Here is a 26,661-nt window from a genome sequence, read left to right as displayed (position 1 = left end):
ACTAGCAAGGGACAATGATCTACACATTCTATTACACATACCATCCTCCACATCAGAACAGTCTACATATATACATCTCTTTTTGGTGTCAATTGCCTCACGGGGAAGTATTTCTTATGAATAATAATAACAATGGCGATTTAGCAAGCAAAACTTTCGTACTAGATAAAAAAAAAAAAAAATAAGGATTTCAAAAAATATAAAGTTGTCTTGATAAATTATTTCATAATTACGTGAGAATGTGTCAATTATATTTCCCAAGATATGAGACAAACGCTAAAGTTCTTCTTAGTAATTACTACCTCCCAGGAATGCATATCTTTCCCGGAAAGGTCGGTGATTCCTCTACAAACACACGTCTCACAAACTTTGAAAAATTGTCATAAAGGTTTTTGAGGTCCTGCTGGAGTGTGAATTTTAGATTCTAATAGGGATTTATGGCATGATTATTTACGTCTGATGCAAATAGATGCTTTCTATAACCTAGCTTGATTATTATTACCATACCTGTCTCTCCTCAGGTTGTCCTGACCAGGTCATATAGACATTCTGTACCAGTAAGACAAGAGACTTGCTAACTAGGAATGATATTTCCATCTCTCGCTAACCAAGAGGTATATCTACCTAACAGAGATATCTCTGTGACGCTGACTCACTGAGAGATAGCTCTGTCTACCTCAGAGATACACCAGTCTCCTGGGCCCGGACCTCAAGCTCGAGAAGTAAGTGTTAAGAGATACACTATGACTAGTAAAATGGTACTAGAACTAGTTCCTTCTAGAAGTAGCTGACGGTTAATATGCTAAATGGTGCAGGGGTCAGTAGAATTAGCATTAACACATTGAGCACGACGGCACGACTCATAGGTACAGTCAGAAACCAGTGGGTCAACCCATCCTGCTCAAGATCTTTTAATATTCAATTAATTTTTTCTGATTCCACCGAGACAGTTTATAGGCTAAAATTCACATAGACACTATATATACATTGCAGCCAGAATATCTAATAAAAACCTAATCAGACCTCGAAGCAAGCTTTTGAAAAATTGGCCAAGAACATGAAAGTATTTCCCTTAAAGTTAAAATCTACTGAAGGCAATTTTCCCAGCCCAGCAGGGAGTGGTGTTGTGAACAAGAGTCGTGGAAGATGGATAGGTACATGGGGTTAGAGCAAGGAACTTTTGTGTCGTATGTAAAGCCACATTTGCAAGTTGGTCACAGATGGGCAACACATGGGAGAGTGTAATTTGTGTTCTTTTTCAAATGCAATGACCCCTAAATGCATAAGTCAATCTGACTCGCTGGTAAACACTTGTAAAGACCTGATTGGACAGAAGATTAACTCCCTAAAGATTTCACAAGATTAAGTAGACGCTTATTGGCTATAATCTTAATACAAGTCACGCTGATTGGCCGGAAGAATTGTTAACTGGTTGTGTTGAACTCAAAATTAGTCTTATGGTCGACTGGAAGAACTCAGAGAGTCGTTGAGCGGTTGCGTTGAACCCAAAAGAAGTCATGATTGACTGGCTGAACTCACAGAGTTGTCGTTTTGGTTGCGTTGAACTCTTAAGAGGAGTCATATGGTTGGTCGAACTCACAAGGACTCGTTGACTGATCGCGTCGAACTCACACGATGGCGCTGATCGGAGGGTGTAAAGTGGTGCCCTTGTGGAACTTGACCAAACGTCTTCTTTTGCTGGGTCGAGCGAATTCTGATGGGAAGATGATGAGTTCGAGTTGAGAGACAAGAGTAAAGTGGGTGGAGTTGATTTGTATTATGCCATTATCCAATCAGCTGAAACAGGAATAATGAAGAGAGAGAAATAAATCTTAATATTTACCTGTGATGCATGTTTGACGTAGTGTGACGTCACGACATCCCGTGACCGCACTGTTAGGTTTTGTTATTGCCCTGCCAGACTGTGTTACAGCGATGCTGAGCGTTGTTACTGCGGTACTAGGTGATGTTACTTTGCTGCTAGGCATCGTTGCTGCGCCACTGGGCGTTGTTACTGCGCCACTGGGCGTTGTTACTGCTACCGCGCTACCAGACGGTGTTACTGCTTTGACAGGCGCAGTTACTGTGGTCGTAAGCATTTTCGTCACGCTCTCAGATTTTGTTACTGCGCAGCCAGACGTTGTTACAGCGCCGGAGGAGGTTATTAGGGAGACTGCAGTCGTTGTTACACTACTGCCTGTTCGAGAGGCTCCAGTCGATGTTGGGGAGGCTTCACTCGTGGTGACGGAAGTTCCAGTCGTTGTCACAGAGGTTCCAGTCGATGTTACGGAGGTTCCAGCCGTTGTTAGGGAGGTTCCAGCCGTTGTTAGGGAGGTTCCAGTCGTTGTTACGGAGGTTCCCTTAGTTGTTCCGGGGGCTTCAGCCGTCGCTAAGGAAGTCTCAGGCGTAGTTAGGGAGGCTTTCGTGGTTGTTGTGGAGGCCACAGAGTCTTCGAGATGGGTTGGTGACGTGTGCAGGGCAACACCACCATCAGCTGCTCGTGCAAGGGATGACCTGACTGACGTCATGTTAACAGACGTTACCATCTTACCGAACTCCCTCATGACGCTGCCAGACGAGGTGTGACCTGCGGTGCATGACGGCGGACATCCTTGGCTGCTGCGGCAGGTGCAGGAACCGCAGTCGCAGCCGCAACACCGAGGCACAAGGCCGCAGTCGCAATGGCACCGCGCTCTCTTACTCACTAGGATTGCACTCTTATCTTTGGGTTCCGTTGTGGGGTCGGAGGTGGTGATGGTAGGGTCAGGCGAGGCGGCAGGGCGCCAGCAGTAGCGCCCTCCGGCGATGGGCACTTCGCGGACCGGGTCGAAGTTCCATTTCTTGGTGAATTCGTCGGCCGAGATGGTCAGGAGCGACTCGGCCAAGTCCAGATTGTTCCTGGCGTTGCTACGGCCGAGGGGTAGGACCCTCCTGACTGGGCCGCGCTTGAGGACCAGCCTGGACATTTCCCGTCCGAGTTTGATGGGCTGTAAGACGACCATCTCCAACCGAGCCGAAGTCGTCCGCGATAAGGTAGTACGACGGAACACGCGAAGAAGACGAAGACCCCAACCAGACTGAGCTGACGTGCCTGGGCACTCGCCAAAGTAAGCTTTAGCTCAAGTTCCTCATTGGTCGAACGTACTAGGATTAACAACGAGCACTGTAAACTCATGGCATTTTCTATTTTTCTTCCACTTCTCAGTTTATAAGATAATGACGCTATATTTGACATTAGACAACTTAAGATTCGTATCACTGATGAGTAGGATTTATCTAAAATGATATCTGAATCGTATAACTAATATTGTAAAAATTTATCTCGGCAACGTTTTATGTCCCGCGAGGGCGTAAACTGATGACGTCAGAGACATCTAGCCAGCTCATTGGCCAGTAGATCCCCGAGCTCCTGTGATAGGTGGAGAGCGCTCACTGGGGTCGTGAAGGCAGCACACGTGAATGAAAGTCTGTCATCACCTGCTGCTTTTCACAGGAAATCTCAAGTTTTTGCTCAGCTTACCGTAAAGTTTAACCCTTCTACACCCAGCCAGTGTTGACTCAGGCCATTATCTGTTCATTAAGCTGTTGTGTTGTTGATCGTCTCGCTCGTGGAACTCTTCTGGAGTGCTGCTTTTCTTGATAGACTTTTCACTCATTTCGTTCTTACTCTTCTTCCTCTGGCCCTTCTACTCTCCTCCTCCGTCTCCTCCTCCTCCTCCTCCTCTTCCCCTCTTCCCCTCTTCCTTCTTTTCCTTGCTTCTGCTTTTCCTCCCCTCCCCCCTCCTCTCATCATTTTCCTCCCCTCCCCCTCATCATCTTCCTCACCTACCTTCTCTTTTACCTTCTCCCCATCCTCTTACTCCCCTCATTCCCCTTTTCCTTCACCTCCTGGTCTTCCTTCTCCTCCTCCTCCTCAGTGTTTTTCCTCCTCTTCCTCCCCCTCCTTGTCTCCCCTTCCTCCTCCCCCGGCTGGGGTGGGCAGGGGTTGGTGGAAGGGGCCGGACCCGGGAGCCACAGCGCCAGGTAAGGCCAGGCCAGGCCAGGCCAGGCAGGGGGTGGGAGAAGCCGTTGTGGGAGAGTGGCGTTCTCCCAGCCCTCTGGGAGAGGCTCCGACGAGGAGGAACGCAGGATATTCCACATTGTTTATAGCATATGCACAACATGCTCGTTCACCTGGCGTAGCTACAGAAGCATTAAGATCAGCTGGAGAAGTTCCAAAGGAAGGCACAGTGCATAAGGTACCAGAGTTAAGGGAGTTCGAGTCCCGTTGCGAGCAACGTTAATTGCGCTCCAGATGGATGATAGTAGAGTAAGGGGTGACCTGATCACACTCTCCATCTTTCAGAACCAATTTGATGATGTCGATGTAAAGATATGATAACCAGGATGCAGAACAAGTCGTTGACCAAGAGATATGTTGGTCGATATGTCAAGGTGTGTTTGTCTCGTATCAAGCTAGTGAGTGAATAGGAGTGGTGAAGCTTACTGACAAGAGGACACGTTAGCTTATGAGGGTTTTGGTCGTAGATACAGACGGTATTTACTCTACGAACATTCTGCATGCGCCCGATACATGAACCAGAGGTGAGGCGCACCATTCTCTCGTAGAGGTATGAAATGTAGGCAGTAGTGGCTCTCTGTAATGCCCCAGGTCAGACCTCACTGGCAAGACGCTGCTCACGTGCGTGTCGTCACCAAACCTGATGAAAAATAAGTGGAAAAACTAGAGCAAAATCAAAGCATGGCGACCAAACCAATCCCGTCATTCAGATATAAGCCTTATGAGAAGACTTGGGTTCATAGCTGTACTAGTTAAGCGCAACCTCCGTGGAGATCTGTTGGAATATTTCCGAATACTGAAGTATTCTCGACAACAGGAGATATGAAGATTACACCAGACAGGGATGCGCTGGCTACAGATATTGGTATGAAGATTATGGGAAAATGTAATAGTAATGTGGGTTAAAAAGAGAAAGACAGTTGCTCATCGCTGTAGCGTTACAGTAAATTTCAGCCAGACTTATAAATACAATTGTCATTCAGGCTAGATAAATACTTCAGTGATATCTGTTATCAGTAATCAACCCAGTTTCAACACAAGATATATCATCTTCTCTCTCTTCCTCAGCGTCCGAGTTCCCGGTGCTGCCGTTTGTATAATGAATACGCAACTTTCCGTCCACACTCGTCTGTAAGAATGCTTAGCCAACGTAGTTTCTCCATAGATCATGATGTTTCTTCCTTGTCGGCAGTTGAGCCGGAGGGAGAGGTGGATGGATGGGAAGGTAAAGTTAGTTATTTGTCTTTTCCACCCCAGTTTAGAATACGTTAGCAGATAACCCCGTCACAGACCCTCAGGGGTGACCCTGGCCGCACCTTCCCCAGGCTCCGGAAGAGTTAGACACTTTCCCCTGTGGGAACCCTGCCACGGTTATAGTGCCCTGGGTCGCTCTGCCTCATCTACACACAGGCTGGAGTGGTTTTGTGGATCATGAGTTTACCTGCGTTATGACTGTGCTGGCTGTGTACACCTGGCGGGTGTGTACTGAGCACACACACACACACACACACACACAAGAGAGTAGAGAGACTTTATGTTTATAAATACCGTGTTGTTGTTATTAGTGTTCATATGTGTGATGTATCACATAGTCTAGACTAGCTATACATACGTATACACATACACCTGTGTTCCGAGACATAGAGTATAAATAAATTAAAAAAGCTTGTAAATATATATATATATATATATATATATATATATATATATATATATATATATATATATATATATGTATATATATATATATATATATATATATATATATATATATATATATATATATATATATATATATATATATATATATGGGTCACCTCACACACACACACACACACACACACACACACACACACACACACACACACTATGTGTACGTCTAGGACAGTAGCCTTGATATCAGAGTGACATATGTGATGGCCTGGTGGCGGAAAGTCCCACATCTCGGGTTACACTGGTCGTGTTCTGTGTTCTGCCTGACAGATGGCTAAACTTCTCCCTATTATTACATCCCACGATGCACCCACCCCCTTGTCTCCCCCTTGGCCCCTAAGGGTGTGGAGGAGGGAGGCCGTAAGGGGGTCCATTATCGTGGCCTACTACCCCCCCCCCCCCCCCTCCACCCACCCTGATGGTTTCGAGCCGTCTCTTGAATTAAGTATTGGTGGTTGATGTGAACGTGGCCGCGGCTGGGTTGGTGGGGGATTGTGTTTGGGCCAGAGCCACCTGCGGTGATTAGGATGCCAAATTGTGTAGTTATGTGCATAATGAATGCAGAAATCTATTATCTATAAGTTATATATATATATATATATATATATATATATATATATATATATATATATATATATATATATATATGTATATATATATATATATATATATTAGACGAAATGGCGTGGGCAAAAGTGTGGCCAAGAAATAAAAATGAAAACAAGGAAGATTAATTTGAACAAGCAATGTGTTTGTGGAGAGACTTTTAAAAGTGGAAGGTTATATGTGGAGGGGAAGAAGACGAGACAGGTCCACTCTGCAAGAGGGAAGTATTATAATGGTCCATCCTCGTGTGGCAAGTCTCCCCACGCAAACTGGGGGAAGCGCTCATGGCATCAGCGGAGAGATGGATGGAACATCACGGTGGAGAATGAGAGGGCTCCCTGAGGAGGGTTGATAGTATGAGAGTTATCAAGGAAGGAAAGCACACTGGCTGAAGGGGAGGTGGAAATAGAGTCACCAGAGGCATGCGAACAGCACTTCATACTGGGGCGAGGGAGACTGCCAGAGATATGGATCAGCTGCTCTTAAAGGGAAATATTTTCCACATCTGTGCAGCGCACTTCCTCCTCCAACTCTTGTGAGGCTGATCTTGTGATGGTCTTTGTTAAGTGGAGGATATGGTCATGCCGACCGTATTGATACTGCTGACAAGTTGATTGTATTTTATAAGACATTTGATATCAGGAAACAAGTGAATTTAGGAAGAGATGTGGATTGAAATCGCGTTTTTACAGGGTTGAATTGAAGCAGGCAATTGGTTCCCCATTCCAAGAGGCGATGTGTACACTTGAGAGGAAAAGAGCGAGGATCGGAGTCAGGTTCTGTACATACGGGAAATGGCCCCTGTATAGGCAGCTGTATGTGCGACACAAATTGACTTATAAAGCCAATATTACAGTTGGACATTGTCCCAGGGAAGTGCATCCTTGTCGTCCCAGTGGGACACAATTATTGGACGGTTTGGGATGTATATTTCCTGAGCAGATTTCTCGAGTTTGCAGTATAGGTGGAGCGACCCAAACCCCTCCTGACAGGTCAGGAGGAAGCGGTCCACAGGTCACACGAGGCAGCTGTCAGCTGGGTGAGGCCCTGAACCAACTGGCGAAGCTGCATACCCCAGCCGGGGCCTGGCTGCCTCTCAGTTCACTGGATTGTATGATGAAGGAAATGTGATATTCACGTCCAGGCGTTGGTACCTAAAGTCACGCTCTCTCTCTCTCTCTCTCTCTCTCTCTCTCTCTCTCTCTCTCTCTCTCTCTCTCTCTCTCTCTCTCTCTCTCTCGTAGTAAACACATTTCCCAGCTAGTGTGACACACCTTGTAGGTAATGTATCATGTAGGTCGCATAACAATCATTAGTAAACGGGAGAAATGATTGGTATCAACCCCCCCCCCCCCACCCCCCACCCCGCCCCTAAGGAAAAGAAAACACGAACACGACGTGTGTTTGGTCGGCAAAATATGGACTAAGTTAGAGTGTCATTCTCGAAATGGAAGACTAAGTGTGATGAAGTCATCATACTTGTGATATGGAGGTGGCACAAGTGTGAGGAGTACACCATCATGTAGTATTAAGACAGTATGTATGACGACTGCAGCATCATGCAGTATGAGGACAACATGCATTGACGACTGCAGCATCATGCAGTATGAGGACAACATGCATGGACGACTGCAGCATCATGCAGTATGAGGACAACATGCATGGACGACTGCAGCATCATGCAGTATGAGGACAACATGCATGGACGACTGCAGCATCATGCAGTATGAGGACAACATGCATGGACGACTGCAGCATCATGCAGTATGAGGACAACATGCATGGACGACTGCAGCATCATGCAGTATGAGGACAACATGCATGGACGACTGCAGCATCATGCAGTATGAGGACAACATGCATGGACGACTGCAGCATCATGCAGTATGAGGACAACATGCATGGACGACTGCAGCATCATGCAGTATGAGGACAACATGCATGGACGACTGCAGCATCATGCAGTATGAGGACAACATGCATGGACGACTGCAGCATCATGCAGTATGAGGACAACATGCATTGACGACTGCAGCATCATGCAGTATGAGGACAACATGCATGGACGACTGCAGCATCATGCAGTATGAGGACAACATGCATGGACGACTGTCTCCTCATGGGTTGGCCTGTGGTGTGGGCAGCTGTAGTCCTCTGGTGTCGTCTCCCCCGCCAGCTTGGAGACCACAAATCACCGGGGCAGACAAAGCTCCCCCGGGGTGTGAGACGAATGGATTACCAGGTAAAAAGTCAGCACTCGAGGTCTAACAACGGTGTTCTCACGCCCATAAGGGCGGCATGTGTGGCCGCGACATGTTTAAAGGGGAGGAAGAGTATGTGTGGCGCCCCACTAATAGACCCCCGGTGAATGTTGCCATCAGCGGCCACCCCCCCCCCCCCCCCCGGTAAATCTTGAGGGGGGGGTTGCCGCATTATTGGAACTGTTTGTTTACTTGGCGTGCATTCAGCTAGGGAGATGCATCTGGTGTTACACGAAGCAGTTGGCCTCGATTTGCTTTGAATATTCATAGTTATTCTAGAGAGATTTTTTGTTGATGTTTGATTGAATATACTCGTCAAATATAACAACTACATGTGTATTTATGAACTACATCTTGCTCGTGTAAATCTCTCTCTCTCTCTCTCTCTCTCTCTCTCTCTCTCTCTCTCTCTCTCTCTCTCTCTCTCTCTCTCTCTCTCGTGTCATGAGAACACAAGTATAGATCGTGATATGTAACCACTCAGGACCCCTCAGTACATACGGGAATACATACGCGTCTCTGCACATACACACGATGGGTTAGGCTGGGTAGGATGTGTGTGTGTGTGTGTGTGTGTGTGTGTGTGTATACACACATATAGGAGTAAAGACATGGTACGTATATACAAGGCTGAGGGACGAAGCAACACGAGTATAAAACTCTCTCCCAATCACACACACACACACACACACACACACACACACACACGTGCAAGGAGACACCAGCAGAATGGGGGAGAGGGGAGGGAACATGGGGTGATGCTGGTGGTGGCAGATGTTCCTCCCAGGAGGCGGGGAGACAGGTAAGCCAGCGGGGGGGGGGGGGGGGGGGGGGAGGAGCTCGCCCAGTACATCAACATGGAGAGGTGTGTCGGGTGAATAGTGTGGTGAGGGTTCCCCGCGTTGACCAGTCTACACACACACACACACACACACACACACACACAAGGCCTTGAACTTCAGACTAAACTCCCTGACGAGCGTCGTCTGTAAATTACGGGCAAAGATAATCAGAAAGTTTAATGGGTGACATGGCAAAGGAGAGACACTACCTCTCAGGGGAAGTTAGTGTCTAACTACCGAGCCTAACAGCCTCTCAGGGGAAGTTAGTGTCTAACTACCGAGCCTAACAGCCTCTCAGGGGAAGGAAATCATGATCCTCCGAGATTCCAGTGAGAAGCTGAGCTCTGGTTCAGACGGGTTGTTCTCTACACAGCTAGAAAGCAGTTGACGTACCTCCACCACACAGACGAAGAACCTGGATTTCCAGGCTAGAATAACTAGGGAATTATTTCGATGGAGGGAAAGCTACCGTAGTGGATAGACACAAAGGGCGTGTATTGAGGAATACATCTCCATATGGGTTGGGGGTCACCGGTGTGGTGGCGCAGGGCTGTGTGCTGGGACCACTGCTCTCCTTGATGTGTGCCAATGACTAGCAAGAAGTTACAGATTCGTATTTGGGTTAAGTTTTGCGATGATGCCAAAGTTGGGAGGAGGTCAAAAAGGGGTGAAGGATTGCACCAGCTTACAAGGGGACCTAGACAAACTCCATATTTGATCTTATACATGGATGAAATTAAAACCCTGACTGAAGGAATCAGACGCATTGAAAGCAGGTCTTGATGTAAGTATTAAGTGGCAGGAAATAAAGCACAGGATTAAGAGAAGGACATGGGAATTGACATCTTACCTACCCTGTCCTGCGAATCCCACCTTAGGAGAATAGTGAAGGAGTCAAACTTTTGGTCACATATTAGGAAAGCATCAGGTGTGTGGGTAAGGAAATAATAAAAAACCTGTTATTATCCCTTATTTGGCCAAAGCTAGAATATGCCTCTCAAGTTTGGTGTTATATATATATATATATATATATATATATATATATATATATATATATATATATATATATATATATATATATATATATATATATATATATGATATTAACAGTATGTGTCGTGGATTAATTAAAAACAAAAACAAAAAATGCGAAATGCACGTCTTCCAGAAATTTGAGAAGCTGTCTGATATCGTCCAAGAGATGGTCCCCCTACAAGTGTAAAGTTCCCTCCCCGTAAAGTACAAATAGGTAATTACACACGCACGCACACAGGGACACATCATCCCCCCTCCAAAAAAAAAAAAGCTAAACCGTCCGCCCGACTGACAGACAGACAGACTATTGGACAGATGGAGCGAGGGTAAGAGAGCCGTCAGCGTGTGCCGCAACCCGGGTGCAGGTGGTGACTGGCCTCACGGATCATTGCCTCCGCCGGCCGGCCGATGCACATGTGCGAGGCGCCCGCCCGCCGATGCGCTTTTGTTCCTTCCTCTCACCGCGTCGACCCCCCGTCACCAGGGTGGTATTAATTACTTGTTAACCATTATTCATGCAAGATGTTTAATGTTTCTGCCATTACTAGTCTGATTGATGTAGTGAAAGTCAGTATATATATATATATATATATATATATATATATATATATATATATATATATATATATATATATATATATATATATATATATATATGAATAAGAGCAAGGTTATTAGGTACAGTAGGGGTGAGGGTCAAGTCAATTGGGAGGTGAGTTTGAATGGAGAAAAACTGGAGGAAGTGAAGTGTTTTAGATATCTGGGAGTGGATCTGTCAGCGGATGGAACCATGGAAGCGGAAGTGGATCATAGGGTGGGGGAGGGGGCGAAAATTTTGGGAGCCTTGAAAAATGTGTGGAAGTCGAGAACATTATCTCGGAAAGCAAAAATGGGTATGTTTGAGGGAATAGTGGTTCCAACAATGTTGTATGGTTGCGAGGCGTGGGCTATGGATAGAGTTGTGCGCAGGAGGATGGATGTGCTGGAAATGAGATGTTTGAGGACAATGTGTGGTGTGAGGTGGTTTGATCGAGTAAGTAACGTAAGGGTAAGAGAGATGTGTGGAAATAAAAAGAGCGTGGTTGAGAGAGCAGAAGAGGGTGTTTTGAAATGGTTTGGGCACATGGAGAGAATGAGTGAGGAGAGATTAACCAAGAGGATATATGTGTCGGAGGTGGAGGGAACGAGGAGAAGAGGGAGACCAAATTGGAGGTGGAAAGATGGAGTGAAAAAGATTTTGTGTGATCGGGGCCTGAACATGCAGGAGGGTGAAAGGAGGGCAAGAAATAGAGTGAATTGGAGTCATGTGGTATACAGGGGTTGACGTGCTGTCAGTGGATTGAAGCAAGGCATGTGAAGCGTCTGGGGTAAACCATGGAAAGCTGTGTAGGTATGTATATTTGCGTGTGTGGACGTGTGTATGTACATGTGTATGGGGGGGGGGGGCCATTTCTTTCGTCTGTTTCCTTGCGCTACCTCGCAAACGCGGGAGACAGCGACAAAGTATAAAAAAAAAAAAAAAAAAAAAAAAAAAAAAAAAAAAAAATATATATATATATATATATATATATATATATATATATATATATATATATATTTTTCCCGCGTTAGCGAAGTAGCATTAAGAACAGAGTACTGAGCCATAGAGAGAGAGAGAGAGAGAGAGAGAGAGAGAGAGAGAGAGAGAGAGAGAGAGAGAGAGAGAGTTGTATGTGAAAGATGCTTTGGGGCATCGGGGTCTGAACATTCAGGAGAGTGTGAGGCGTGAGTAAGAATGCATTGGATCGATGTGGTATATGGGGGACGGTATATTGCCACCAGGCAGCACCAGATGAACCATGAGGTATTCTGTAGGGGTTGGCAAGGGATCCCGTGCCCTGTTTTCGGTACATTTTTTTTACGACAGGTAAAAACATTTTTCTTCCATTTTCTTATTCATATTTATTAATATTATTTGTTTCTTTGGTATGTGTGAGTGGGAAGTTGATTTCTCCTTCCCCTTCTTCAGCTGGCAGTAGGTTAGTGACCATTTTCGTACTAGTTACACTAATCTTTTCTTCGTTTTATTGTATAGTGATTTTTTTCTTATCAATAGCTATAGTGTCATATGTTGTGGTTGTGCCATCCAGCAGGTTTGTATGTGTTGGGAATGGTCGACTCCGGACATCAGACTCAGTATTTTATTGAGAGCTGGGGAACTAATGTTGATATTGGGTTAAAATTAAATGTCGTTCATCATTCATTCCTTCCATAGGTATACCTAAAGAACTCATTGCAACAAATCACGGTAGTGGGGGACGCAGAATCTTTGCGGAATATAATTGGCGAGTCAATTATCATGGTTGACTAGCGATTTAATCTGCTGGAAATTCGCGTGGCGAGCAAGGCAGGGGCTGAGGGCGCTGCGCTCTCGGTCAGTGTTGCCATACCGGGGGGGCCAGCCAGAGCCATTGCTTGCCCACACTTAGGGACACATGCGGATGACCTGATTTATATATGCGGAATATATATATATATATATATATATATATATATATATATATATATATATATATATTCCGCAGATTAAACGCTACCTTTGACGAGGCGACCTGAAAAGAATACGGCGTTGACGAGGTCTACCTCTACCCAAGGAGCCCAACTTACTATGTTCCCCGCATGCAGCGCAGCCTTGAAGCTGCAGTAGTCATGTGCCGGGGATGCTGAGTTTCCGTGATAATACTAGTTGCTCTCACTCTCTCGATTAAAACTGTTGGGAATCGAGACTTGGAAGAAATTATGAATCTGCTCGTAAATCTTGCCTGCGAGCTTCGTGGAACTTGTGGGGAAAATTGCCAAGTGTACGTTACCTCTTCCTGTGGGATGTTTAAGCAAAGCATATTTATTTGACATGGTTAAAACTTTAATTTCGCCTTCTATTATTTTTTTAGCGTGTGGATAGCACTGATGGTAGAATGTGCTTGATTTGGTGTTCAAAAGTGAGTATGGAAATCGTTGCCCTGAAGTATTGATTGAGTTTAATGTTCAGAGACGAATTATTCTCCCTTACTGGGCTAGCGAGCGATCCTCAGTGGCGCCATTGTCCCGCGGAACGAGTCTCTCAGCGACCGACCAATATAATGGAGTTAAGGACGATACGCGTGGCCACGCCACGTATAATGTTACGGGGGTGAAATCACAACAATGGAATTTATGAGCCCGTGGCTTTTTTTATGTAATTTGTTGCGGTCGGATGTTATTACTGCTTTCTCGAGGTCCGGTGCGAGCGGTGCCCTCAATGGCAACCTCCGCCGTTTTCTATTGTCGATTTTTTCTTTGAAGGGGGAGGGGAATGATGTGAGTTATTGGGGAGCCTCCTTTTAAGCGCTTCATGCCTTGACAAGTTTTTTACTATGTGAATCAAGCTCTCTCTCTCTCTCTCTCTCTCTCTCTCTCTCTCTCTCTCTCTCTCTCTCTCTCTCTCTCTCTCTCTCTCTCTGATATTTGCCAAGTCTGTATCGCTAGTTCGACCGGTGACTATGTAAATGGTTTCTCAACAATTTCGGAAGGTTATATCATTATATGGTTAGTAAGGTAATTATCTGGTCATGTGCTAGGAATGTATGGCATATGTTTAATTTGAAGTCCTGGTAAACCGCTGGTTCGCAGATACAGTATGGTCAGAGGAATTGCTCGTTGAATACTTAATTTTGCCGGACATTTGGTTATGTTATATGGTGTCCCAGTTTAATGACCAGTTGATGATTTGAAAGCCAATTCGTTTTTTAGTCATACGTTCAACAAAACTTTTGTCATTTCTGAGTTTGATATCTAATTCTAATTATCCATATTTTCTTTAGAATTCGTGCCATTAACCTGTTAATGATGATGTCACTGAGACATGAGTGGTGTTGAAGTGTATGTTGCCTAGTTAGTTCTGATAACGTGGTGCTGTTGTTAGATAACTAGTTTGATTCTTATAAAGGTTGGTCGTTTAATGATCAGACTTTTTAGTAAGTGCCAAGTGTGTTGATTGTTAGCCTTGGTTTTTAGATGGTTAGGTTATATAGCTATAAGGGCGGGTGAATGACCGATATGTTGATAGATCGTCAATTTATGAAATTAATGTTTAGTGATCTAAGTGGCAACGTGGTCTCCTGGTTGGATAGTTTGGCTGTTTAGAAAGCCATGATCTAAACACATGGATAGTTGGGGATAACTAAGGACAGTTTGGGGTAAACTAATTTTGTCACCTGAGTTGCAGTTAGGCTATTTTATGTGGTAATTCAAGAATTTATATTAACAGAAATTGTTTGAGAAAGAGAATATTGTCTACTTTGGTGCTTAGTTAGATTGCTCGTCTAAGTAATTGAACCTTTTTGTCTCCCAGTCCCTATTATTATTATTATTATTATTATTATTATTATTATTATTATTATCATTATTATTATTATTATTATTATTATTATTATTATTATTATTATTATTATTATTTGTCTTAATGTCTGTATGTTGACGATGTTGCCGATATATTTTTAAGTGATTTTTTTATCTATTAGGTATTTGGGTAGTTGGATAGGTTCCTAGTATGTCAGCAAGTCACTAATGTAGAAGGATATATAGTTAGCTGTTGTATAGGATATATAGTTAGCTGTTGTATAGAATATATAGTTAGCTGTTGTATAGGATATATAGTTAGCTGTTGTATAGAATATATAGTTAGCTGTTGTATAGGATATATAGTTAGTTGTTGTATAGAATATATAGTTAGCTGTTGTATAGGATATATAGTTAGTTGTTGTATAGGATATATAGTTAGCTGTTGTATAGGATATATAGTTAGCTGTTGTATAGGATATATAGTTAGCTGTTGTATAGAATATATAGTTAGCTGTTGTATAGGATATATAGTTAGCTGTTGTATAGAATATATAGTTAGCTGTTGTATAGGATATATAGTTAGTTGTTGTATAGAATATATAGTTAGCTGTTGTATAGAATATATAGTTAGCTGTTGTATAGGATATATAGTTAGCTGTTGTATAGAATATATAGTTAGCTGTTGTATAGAATATATAGTTAGCTGTTGTATAGAATATATAGTTAGCTGTTGTATAGGATATATAGTTAGCTGTTGTATAGAATATATAGTTAGCTGTTGTATAGAATATATAGTTAGCTGTTGTATAGGATATATAGTTAGCTGTTGTATAGAATATATAGTTAGCTGTAGTCGTTTTGGTAGAACGTAAAATTACAGTGTGTGGCAACACTTTTTTTTTTTTTAGGTTTTATCTTTGAGGAGGGAGAGAGGGGAGGTGGAGGGGGGGGGGGGGGTTTGCTGGGGTGTAGCTGGAGGTGTGCTGGGGGGAGAGTCCTCTCATCAGTGATCCTTTGTGTCAGACTAATCTCTCTCTCTCTCTCTCTCTCTCTCTCTCTCTCTCTCTCTCTCTCTCTCTCTCTCTCTCTCTCTCTATTTCCGCATTTGTCACCGCTATTTGTCGCGCGCCAGGATGAGATTAAGATTTTATTTGTTTAGGAGGAACTAAAGCCTCCCGTTGTTGGAACGTGTGCAAAAAGAAAGTTTACATAGGTTTATACATAAAAGGCCTTCTCTTGGTTCACAAAGAACAGTAATTAGCCGGAAGAGTTTAGCAAAATAGTAGAATAATTATTTATATATCAAACATTAGAGAGAGAGAGAGAGAGAGAGAGAGAGAGAGAGAGAGAGAGAGAGAGAGAGAGAGAGAGAGAGAGAGAGTGACTTAGGGTATATAGCGACTGTGGAACTTTATATGCAGATATATCTCTTTAAGTTGACGACGTTACTAAGTTCTGATTAATTGCGTTTTGTGTGATCTCAGGATGTATGTGATGAAGTACACGGGGGATCAGGATTGTGGATCTAGATTTAGATGTCAGTAAAACGCTCTCTCTCTCTCTCTCTCTCTCTCTCTCATAAAGCGCGTTCAATAACGGAAGGGGATATTATATATCGCGGGAGACAGCGACAAAGCAAATATATATATATATATATATATATATATATATATATATATATATATATATATATATATATATATATATATATATATATTCCCTTGGTATTTAATTTTTACGTGGAACAGAATTTATTGATAATAAAACGTGTTTTGGGACCATTAGATTACTATAACCCAAGATAATGCGAAGTCGCTAACTGTCATAATTGTATTCCCCATTTCGAGACGTGGATTTGAATTTCGCCCTTATCAATACTCAGTGTTATAAATATCCTACCCCTGTGTATATAGTCTACACCCACTTATCCAACACTAGTCCCATACATGCTTATAGTCTACACTCACTTATACATTCTCCACCCACTTACCTTACACTCTCATGAACTATCTATACCTACACGTACTCAACGAAGATACTCTGCCTACACCCATCATATGCGTACCCTTCATCCACAGATACACTCACAGTCTACACTTATATATACACAGTCTACACCCCAAGACACAGCCGATTGCTATTGATGCACTGTACATCCACACCCTCACACACAGCTAGCACCTTTGAATGCACAAAATTTACTGTTAAATATACAACCTACACCTATAGATACACAAGTACAACACAGCTACAAACGTAACCTACAACCAGATTTGCCGACACTTGCATTCACACTCATACAAACCCTCATATACACAGCATGTAACACACACACACACACACACACACACACACACACACACACACACACACGCGCGCGCGCGCGCGCGCGCATAACACCCACAGATACACAGCCAACACCCACAGATACATAGCCTACACCCACAGATATACAGGTAGCCTACACCCACAGATGAATAGCGCACACCCATAGATACACAGCTTACATCCACAGATACACAGCCTACACCCATAGATATACAGCCTACACCCATAGATACACAGCCTACACCCACAGATACCCAGGTAGTCTACACTCACAGATACACAGCCTACACCCACAGATACCCAGGTAGCCTACACTCACAGATACACAGTCTACACCCACAGAGACACAGCCTGCACCCATAAATACACAGCCTGCACCCACAGATACACAGCCTACACACACACAGGTAGCCTACATCCGCAGATACAAAGCCTACACCCACAGATATACACCCTGCACCCATAGATACACAGCCTGCATCCATAGATACACAGCCTACACCCACAGATACAGAGGTTGCCTACATCCACAGATACACAGCCGACACCCACAGATATACATCCTGCACCCATAGATACACAGCCTACACCCATACACAGCCTACACCCACAGATACACAGGTAGCCTACACCCACAGATACACAAGTAGCCTACACCGGGAGCGTCAGCGTGTGGTCTAGGGGGCCGACAATGTCCGCCTTCCCTGGTCAAACACACCCACAATGATAAAAGACTCCTCTGTCAACGGCCACAATAGTGAGACAACATTCAACAGACGGCCGCTGCCCAGCTTATAATTTCGTCTTTTATCCCACATTTAGAAAATTTTCCTCGTAATATTTGCTCCTCTTTGTTCCCTGCGGGGTAATTTAAGGTTGTTTATTGAGGTATTGCAGAAATCCTCCGCAGGGACTCGTTCCTCTAGCGGAGGTCAGCTGCTCCTGCTGGCGAGAGGTTGTGCGGCACCAGTTTATGATGACAGTCTCATTGTTTGGTGATTATGACGGCCATGTGTCTGTCTGTCTGTCTGTTCCTCTGGCCCCTTCGTCACCACAGCACATATGTCCGGCACGGGGTGAGTGACTCCGCGTATGATAATTAATTTGAAATGTTATTTATCTTTGCTTTCGCTTGCTGTATAAATTATGACTCGGGAATATAAAGTATAGAATATGATTTCCTGGAGATATCTGATGAGAGTATAATGATACTAATGAGAATATAATGATATTGATGATACTATAAAACTGTTGATGAGACGATAATGATATTGGGAAGACTATAAAGTTAAGTTGATGGTAAATAGTTGTTTGTCTCTTCTTGCTCCTGTGCTTTTGCGTGTTATAAAGTAGGTAAACGGAAAAGTAGTTTCCAGTGGAGGTTTAAACGAGGAGGATATTGATGATATTGTACAGGGTCGGGGTGGTGTGGAGACACGGCAGGGGAGCATTATCAACACCAGGCTATCCAGGGTCATACCGTCGTGCTCAGGGGTCAAACCGTCGTGTTCAGGGGTCAAACCGTCGTGCTCAGGGGTCATACTTTCGTGCTTGAGAATCGTACCGTCGTGCTCAAGGGTCGTACCGTCGTGCTCATGGCACGTACGAAATTAATCTGAGCTCCTCAAATGTTCGTAGACGTAATTCCTTACAAGCGGAAAGGTTATATAGGAGACGGAAGAGTAATCCACACCTATGTTGTACGTGGACAGGAGGAAGTGTCAGAATGCTGAATTATTTTGTGAGAAGAATAAGCTGATATCTGTTACTCTTAAAGTATAAAACGCCATGTTAACAGCTCATAACTGCGACCAGTGTTACGGAGTGACGTCACGTACATTGGCAGTGATTTGATCAACAGTCGTGGAAACATTTCTTGCTTTTTAAAAGTCCGTCATTTTTATTGTAATTTGTTGAGGAATGTGAGAACCAGTCAGAGTAGAGATTGCTATAGCCAGACTGCTTGTGGTGCTTGTGGTATTACAAGGCACAAGCTGATGCCTGTCTCCTGAAGAAATAGCTATGATTAAACGAGTCGGTGGCAACAGCAGCATCACGCTGGACCCCTGGCGTCGTACGGTGAGTTGCGCTTCCTGCCTCCTCCTCCTCCTCCTCCTCCTCCTCCTCCTCCCTTACCCCGCCTTCCCAACCCTCCTAACCTTTGATGAATTTGAAATGAAGTCTAATTTGTAATTGCTACGACAGTTTAAAGGCCAAAGCTCGGAAACAAAGAAGTGGTCATTCATTAAGATTTCATAAGGTGGTAATTAGAATTATGGATACTTTCCACTGAATTAGAGAACGTTAGATTGCTTGGTATTGTCATGCTAATGTGTGTTTGTTTTATGAATGGATGTAATATATTTTTTTTTCATATATGATGTTGACATTTGTGCCTGTGTCCATGTATATGTATGCATGTTTAGTGTACATAATGGCATACGTGTCTGTGTACACAAGTCCATTCCTTATAGCCTAACCCTGAGGTTAGCCCCTCCCCCATCCCCTGGGACATTCCCAAAGGGACATCCTCCAGGGGGACAAGTTCCCAGAGGGACTCATTCCCCCCTTAGTCCGCATCCGTTATTCAGGAGTCATTTAAACCCCTAGAGCGGACATCCGGCCTGGGCGGAAACCAATCTTTGCAGTGCCAGTGATCAGGGTAATGAGAGAGAGTTTATAAGTACGCTATTAAGGCTTGGAAATTTAAAGTTGGGTCTCTCTCTCTCTCTCTCTCTCTCTCTCTCTCTCTCTCTCTCTCTCTCTCTCTCTCTCTCTCTCTCTCTCTCTCTCTCTCTCAGCGTAGTGCCGGAAGAATTAGGTGGGATACGTGGATGAAATGGATACAGAAACAAATGAAAACTATATGGGTTTGAAGTCATTCGCAGATAAACCCAGGATTAATAATTGTGTCGTGAGCCTGGCGGTAGAAACAGTACTATTCATCGGGCAAGAGGCGGTGTACCCTAAGCGCTACCTTTGCCTTTTGACAAAATCATGTATGTTACACGATGGTAGGTAGGTAGGTCCACTCCCAAGCTAGCCATACTGAATTATAGCTTCTCGGAGGTGCTCTCTCTCTCTCTCTCTCTCTCTCTCTCTCTCTCTCTCTCTCTCTCTCTCTCTCTCTCTCTCTCTCTCTCTCTCTCTCCTGCTAATCTCCATACGTCAATCATCGTGCTCAGGCACCCTAGCGTCGCCCTTTAAATGCCACCGTGGACATTACTCTTGTTGCTTTTGTGTTCCCCAGTGAATAGCTGGATAATATGATATGCAGACCTCCCTATTACTGAATACATCCATAAGCCAATTTATGAATAAACATACATATGGAAGAGTGAATATATTAATTTGAGTATGGAAATATGCTTTTATAGAATGTCTTTTAGGCAACAGTAATCAGTAGAATTGTAAATAGATAACAATAGTGTACGAAGATGTTACAATTGCTATTGTAAATCAGTTAAACTTGGTTGTGATTCTCTACAACTGCACTTGTAAACAGATACAGCTATGTAGGCTGTGGTTATTAACAAATATAGATAAACTGCAATTAGAGACATGTAACAGCTACTATCGAAAATAGACATACAGCCTAGGTACGATTTGGAACAAATAAACAAGGCTACAATTGTGATTAGATACAACAGGTACAAATGTATTCATATACAACTATGCTACAATTCTAGAAAAAAAAAAATTACAACCAGGCTCCGTGAGTGAAACATACAAGGCTATGACAGAACAAATGTAATTACATTAGGACGTAAACTGAAACACGACGAAGCTAGTTTCTATGAAGAAAACGTACTATATATTGAAACAGATTTACAAATGAGGTAATGTATAGGTAAGCGACTTAATTGGGTGAAGCGATTGTGTCAACAAAGAGATATGAAATTAATACACGGTAAGGGAGTGTGGTGATGACGGAGCCTTTTGTGGCAGTCGATAGATGCAAAGACCTGTCGATAGAGGTCGATACATCGATCCACGGGTAACAACAGCACCATCGACCCTATCTTTACAACGAATCCCATATTGATTTTTTCGCAACCGTTTGTTCGGTAATCCTTATTACTCTTGATGATTAATGAGATTATTGTTAATAATTAAGTGAAGATTAGAATTGTGGGGCTGGAGGACGGGCTACCCCCTACAGCCAAGAGCGTGTGTGATGTAGCTGTGTCCTGGGAATGTCCTGGTGTCCGGGACGCCACGACCGTTATATTCTATGCACCGATAATCCAGCTGATCGCCCGTGATGCTCTTTTTTTTTTATGCTCGGCCTGATCCATATTGCCCTGATAATTACTCTGAACTCTCATCAGTTTAATGGCTGTTGTCGGGTGTTCAGCGAGGCGCGGGGTATGGTGGGAAAATTGAAAATGGTTCATCTGAATTTACGTAAGAACAGAAAAGGGACATTAATCTTTCAGTTGTTCACAGATCCGGATGAAAGTTGCTGTTCCTGTGTGACGGATTTCTTGTTCGGTTGCATTTGTATCACTATGGAAACCTGATGTACTTACATGAGGATATATATATATATATATATATATATATATATATATATATATATATATATATATATATATATATATATATATATATATAGTGTAAATGACTAATGGTCTACTAAAAGTGAGACACAAATTGTTAACGAATGAATTGATGTATTTACAGTGACAGGAAAGTGAATGAATTGCGTTAGTATGGTACAAGAAGAGGTTTGAGAATTGATCTTAGAAACGCTATAAAGATAGAGGAAAGGTAAAGACAGGTAAACAAAGAGAAGAAATAAGGAGACGAACGGACAAAGACCCAAAGATAGAGAAATTCGAAGACACAAGAGACTAACATGACATCACTCGCTAGGCCCACACTGTAAAAGACTTCTAAAGATCGTAAAGGGGAATGTTTGGCGTTGTACACATGGCAGCCTCCCAATCCCACCAATTGACTAGAAAAGATGTGGAAGATGGATGGTCATTGCTGGGCATATATATATATATATATATATATATATATATATATATATATATATATATATATATATATTATCCCTGGGGATAGGGGATTAAGAATACTTCCCACGTATTCCCTGCGCGTCGTAGAAGGCGACTAAAAGAGGAGGGAGCGGGAGGCTGGAAATCCTCCCCTCTCGTTTTTTTTTTTTTTTTTTAATTTTCCAAAAGAAGGAACAGAGTGGGGCCCGGTGAGGATATTCCAAAAAAGGCCCAGTCCTCTGTTCTTAACGCTACCTCGCTATCGCGGGAAATGGCGAATAGTTTAAAAGAAAAGATATATATATATATATATATATATATATATATATATATATATATATATATATATATATATATATAAACACATGATCCCTTCAAGGTTGCGCTACAATTAGTAGCAGAGGAACAATTGAGGAAGTGAGAGTCCGGTAACACATAATGCCCATATTTCCTTTCATGCTTGTCTGCTGTTTGGCACGTGACCGAGGTAGCGTCAGGAACAGATGAATGAGCTTAAGAGAGTATATTTCCTCGTTTTGCTTTTGCAAAGAATTGTGTTCGTTGTAGTTGTTGGGAATATTTTCTGCTAAGAACGGAAAAAAACTATGATCTACGGGCTGAACAGTGGGTATGATGGTGGCCGGGGCTATCATCTCTAAGGGTCCTATTTTCGTGTTGAATACTCGTAACGTCATGCTCAAGGGTCGTACCGTCGTACTCAGGGGTTGTGCCCAAGGGTTTAAATTATCACCGTTCAACGAACGACTAATGTTGACCAGGGTACGAAACCCAGGGTGTTGGGGGAGGGGGTGGGGTGGGGCTGTACGGGATAGCGGGAGGTGGAGAAGCTGCCAGGGTCAGGATAATTATGGTGATGTACGTTGACACAACATTCAATTACCGTTAGCCCGCACTCTCTAATTCTCCAATTTAGCTCTTGACTGATTCCATTTTATTATCTCGTTGGTATCTCAAACAGATATCCTCATTGTTGATATTTCTTAGGATGATGTGTCGTTTGTTATACGTCTCATTTTTAAGGTTGATGCCGACCGAATCATTTGTTTTTGTTTTTGTAACTTTTAAAGAGATACGGAATTAGTAGTAATAGTAGTAGTAGTAGTAGTGTTATTATTATCATTATTACTATTGTTCATGAGAATGCTCCTCCTTGATGTGTGACTCTTTTTTTTGCGTTTGTACAATTTTAAAGATATTAATTAATATTTTCTACATGCAAATTGATATGAATTAATTTCAGTATATATATATATATATATATATATATATATATATATATATATTTTTTTTTTTTTTTTTTATACTTTGTCGCTGTCTCCCGCGTCTGCGAGGTAGCGCAAGGAAACAGACGAAAGAAATGGCCCAACCCCCCCCCCCCATACACATGTACATACACATGTCCACACACGTGTATACATACCTACACAGCTTTCCATGGTCCACCCCAGACGCCTCACATGCCTTGATTCACTCCACTGACAGCACGTCAACCCCTGTATACCACATCGCTCCAATTCACTCTATTCCTTGCCCTCCTTACACCCTCCTGCATGTTCAGGCCCCGATCACACAAAATCTTTTTCACTCCATCTTTCCACCTCCAATTTGGTCTCCCTCTTCTCCTCGTTCCCTCCACCTCCGACACATATATCCTCTTGGTCAATCTTTCCTCACTCATTCTCTCCATGTGCCCAAACCATTTCAAAACACCCTCTTCTGCTCTCTCAACCACGCTCTTTTTATTTCCACACATCTCTCTTACCCTTACGTTACTTACTCGATCAAACCACCTCACACCACACATTGTCCTCAAACATCTCATTTCCAGCACATCCATCCTCCTGCGCACAACTCTATCCATAGCCCACGCCTCGCAACCATACAACATTGTTGGAACCACTATTCCTTCAAACATACCCATTTTTGCTTTCCGAGATAATGTTCTCGACTTCCACACATTTTTCAAGGCTCCCAAAATTTTCGCCCCCTCCCCCACCCTATGATCCACTTCTGCTTCCATGGTTCCATCCGCTGACAGATCCACTCCCAGATATCTAAAACACTTCACTTCCTCCAGTTTTTCTCCATTCAAACTTACCTCCCAATTGACTTGACCCTCAACCCTACTGTACCTAATAACCTTGCTCTTATTCACATTTACTCTTAACTTTCTTCTTCCACACACTTTACCAAACTCAGTCACCAGCTTCTGCAGTTTCTCACATGAATCAGCCACCAGCGCTGTATCATCAGCGAACAACAACTGACTCACTTCCCAGGCTCTCTCATCCCCAACAGACTTCATACTTGCCCCTCTTTCCAGGACTCTTGCATTTACCTCCCTAACAACCCCATCCATAAACAAATTAAACAACCATGGAGACATCACACACCCCTGCCGCAAACCTACATTCACTGAGAACCAATCACTTTCCTCTCTTCCTACACGTACACATGCCTTACATCCTCGATAAAAACTTTTCACTGCTTCTAACAACTTGCCTCCCACACCATATATTCTTAATACCTTCCACAGAGCATCTCTATCAACTCTATCATATGCCTTCTCCAGATCCATAAATGCTACATACAAATCCATTTGCTTTTCTAAGTATTTCTCACATACATTCTTCAAAGCAAACACCTGATCCACACATCCTCTACCACTTCTGAAACCGCACTGCTCTTCCCCAATCTGATGCTCTGTACATGCCTTCACCCTCTCAATCAATACCCTCCCATATAATTTACCAGGAATACTCAACAAACTTATACCTCTGTAATTTGAGCACTCACTCTTATCCCCTTTGCCTTTGTACAATGGCACTATGCACGCATTCCGCCAATCCTCAGGCACCTCACCATGAGTCATACATACATTAAATAACCTTACCAACCAGTCAACAATACAGTCACCCCCTTTTTTAATAAATTCCACTGCAATACCATCCAAACCTGCTGCCTTGCCGGCTTTCATCTTCCGCAAAGCTTTTACTACCTCTTCTCTGTTTACCCAATCATATATATATATATATATATATATATATATATATATATATATATATATATATATATATATATATATATCCCGGGAATAGGGTACTTGGAACATCAGTGGCGTATTATGAATTTTGGCGTGGTGAGGCGTGACCTCAGTGACACGCTACTGAGATCCAGGGTGTCATGTTTCTCTCTCCAGTTCCATTATATGGCAAAATATCATCGCACTCGTAAACACTACTGACAAATAGGTGCTCTCTCTCTCTCTCTCTCTCTCTCTCTCTCTCTCTCTCTCTCTCTCTCTCTCTCTCTCTCTCTCTCTCTCCTGGGTCTGTTTATATAAACACACACACACCAATTATCTGTCTGATAATGATGTACGTGGCACAGGTAACGCTGTAATTTTGAATCCTTGGTCCTCGGCCTGGCAGCTCATTACAGGTATAAACAGGTAACAGCGGCTCATCATCTGCTCGGTCAAAATGTTAAATGTAGTGTCGGACAAGTCATGAAATTATACTAACCTAGGATAGAGCTGTGTATGTGTATTTGTGATCATTAGCTGTGTATTACAAGGAGAAAGTTTTACATGTGTTAGCCCGTCTCTTAACCTTGTTTATACCAAAGTTGTCTTTACTCCTGTGGGTGTATACACATACATAAAGTCAGCTCGTGTGTTTTTATGTCATACCTGCACAATTAATCCCTTGAGCGCGACGGCACGATCCATGAACAAGAAATCACGACCCTCAAGGTCTAACAATCATCCTGTACGTGTCATGAGCAGTACATGTGACAGTTTTCTTTAGTCTCAATTTTCTTTGAGAAAATGGTATTTTGCATGGCCCAAACCACCTCAATAAATATGTTTTAGAATTAAGTAATTCGGAACTAGTTATATATGAAAAAGGTTTGTATTGTACAGTTAGTTTTCTCGTTTGAAGAATCAAATGCCTTCAGAAGTAGAAATTTGGTGAATTTGTGGTTAACGTTGTATCATACGTCCGCCACCTTGGCGCTCGCTTGATGCCCTTGCCCATTATCAACATGTCGGCCTGTGACGTCATGAACTGCCTAGGCATAGATACGTATTACCATCACTGTCATCTCTAGAGCCCGAATGATCAGCAAAATGCAATAAATGTAGACTTTTTTGTCTTTTCAAGTAAAATTTGCCTGTTTTGATATGCAAATTTTGCCTATTTTTATTGATTCTTACATCATATCTTGAACAAGGGTAAACTCCAGTGTTTTAGAATTCCGGAGACCGTCCTGAAAGGTTCAGGTTTGATCTGTGTTAGCATCACTGGTTCAGCCAGGGAGCTAGCTGTACGTGCTAATATGTCTGCACGGCGCTCCGTCCTCCCCGCGCTGTGTGACTCGCTCATTTCCCTTCTCAAGCACCGCTGGATGCATTGCTTGGTCGA

At 43.0% G+C, this 26,661-nt stretch overlaps 2 protein-coding genes across 2 annotated transcripts in view; one reads left to right on the top strand and one right to left on the bottom strand.

Moving 5' to 3' along the window:
- Positions 1 to 167: 167 nt before the first annotated feature.
- LOC139751219 (uncharacterized) lies at positions 168 to 3,095 on the bottom strand. Its single transcript, XM_071666414.1, has 2 exons — positions 1,844 to 3,095; positions 168 to 1,714 (listed from the first exon to the last, which is right to left on the bottom strand). The coding sequence occupies exons 1-2, from the start codon at positions 3,000 to 3,002 to the stop codon at positions 1,629 to 1,631; spliced, it is 1,245 nt and encodes a 414-aa protein (XP_071522515.1). The 5' UTR covers positions 3,003 to 3,095; the 3' UTR covers positions 168 to 1,628.
- Positions 705 to 26,661, top strand: part of LOC139751221 (MIT domain-containing protein 1-like) — a 93,118-nt gene continuing 67,161 nt past the window's right edge. The window contains exon 1 of the mRNA XM_071666419.1: positions 705 to 722. The gene's annotated coding sequence lies outside the window, so the exon portion shown is untranslated. The remainder of the gene's footprint in view (positions 723 to 26,661) is intronic.

The sequence above is a fragment of the Panulirus ornatus genome, chromosome 11 (assembly GCF_036320965.1).
Source record: "Panulirus ornatus isolate Po-2019 chromosome 11, ASM3632096v1, whole genome shotgun sequence".
Classification (NCBI taxonomy): Eukaryota; Metazoa; Arthropoda; class Malacostraca; order Decapoda; family Palinuridae; genus Panulirus; species Panulirus ornatus.
This window is presented reverse-complemented; position numbering and strand designations above follow the sequence as displayed.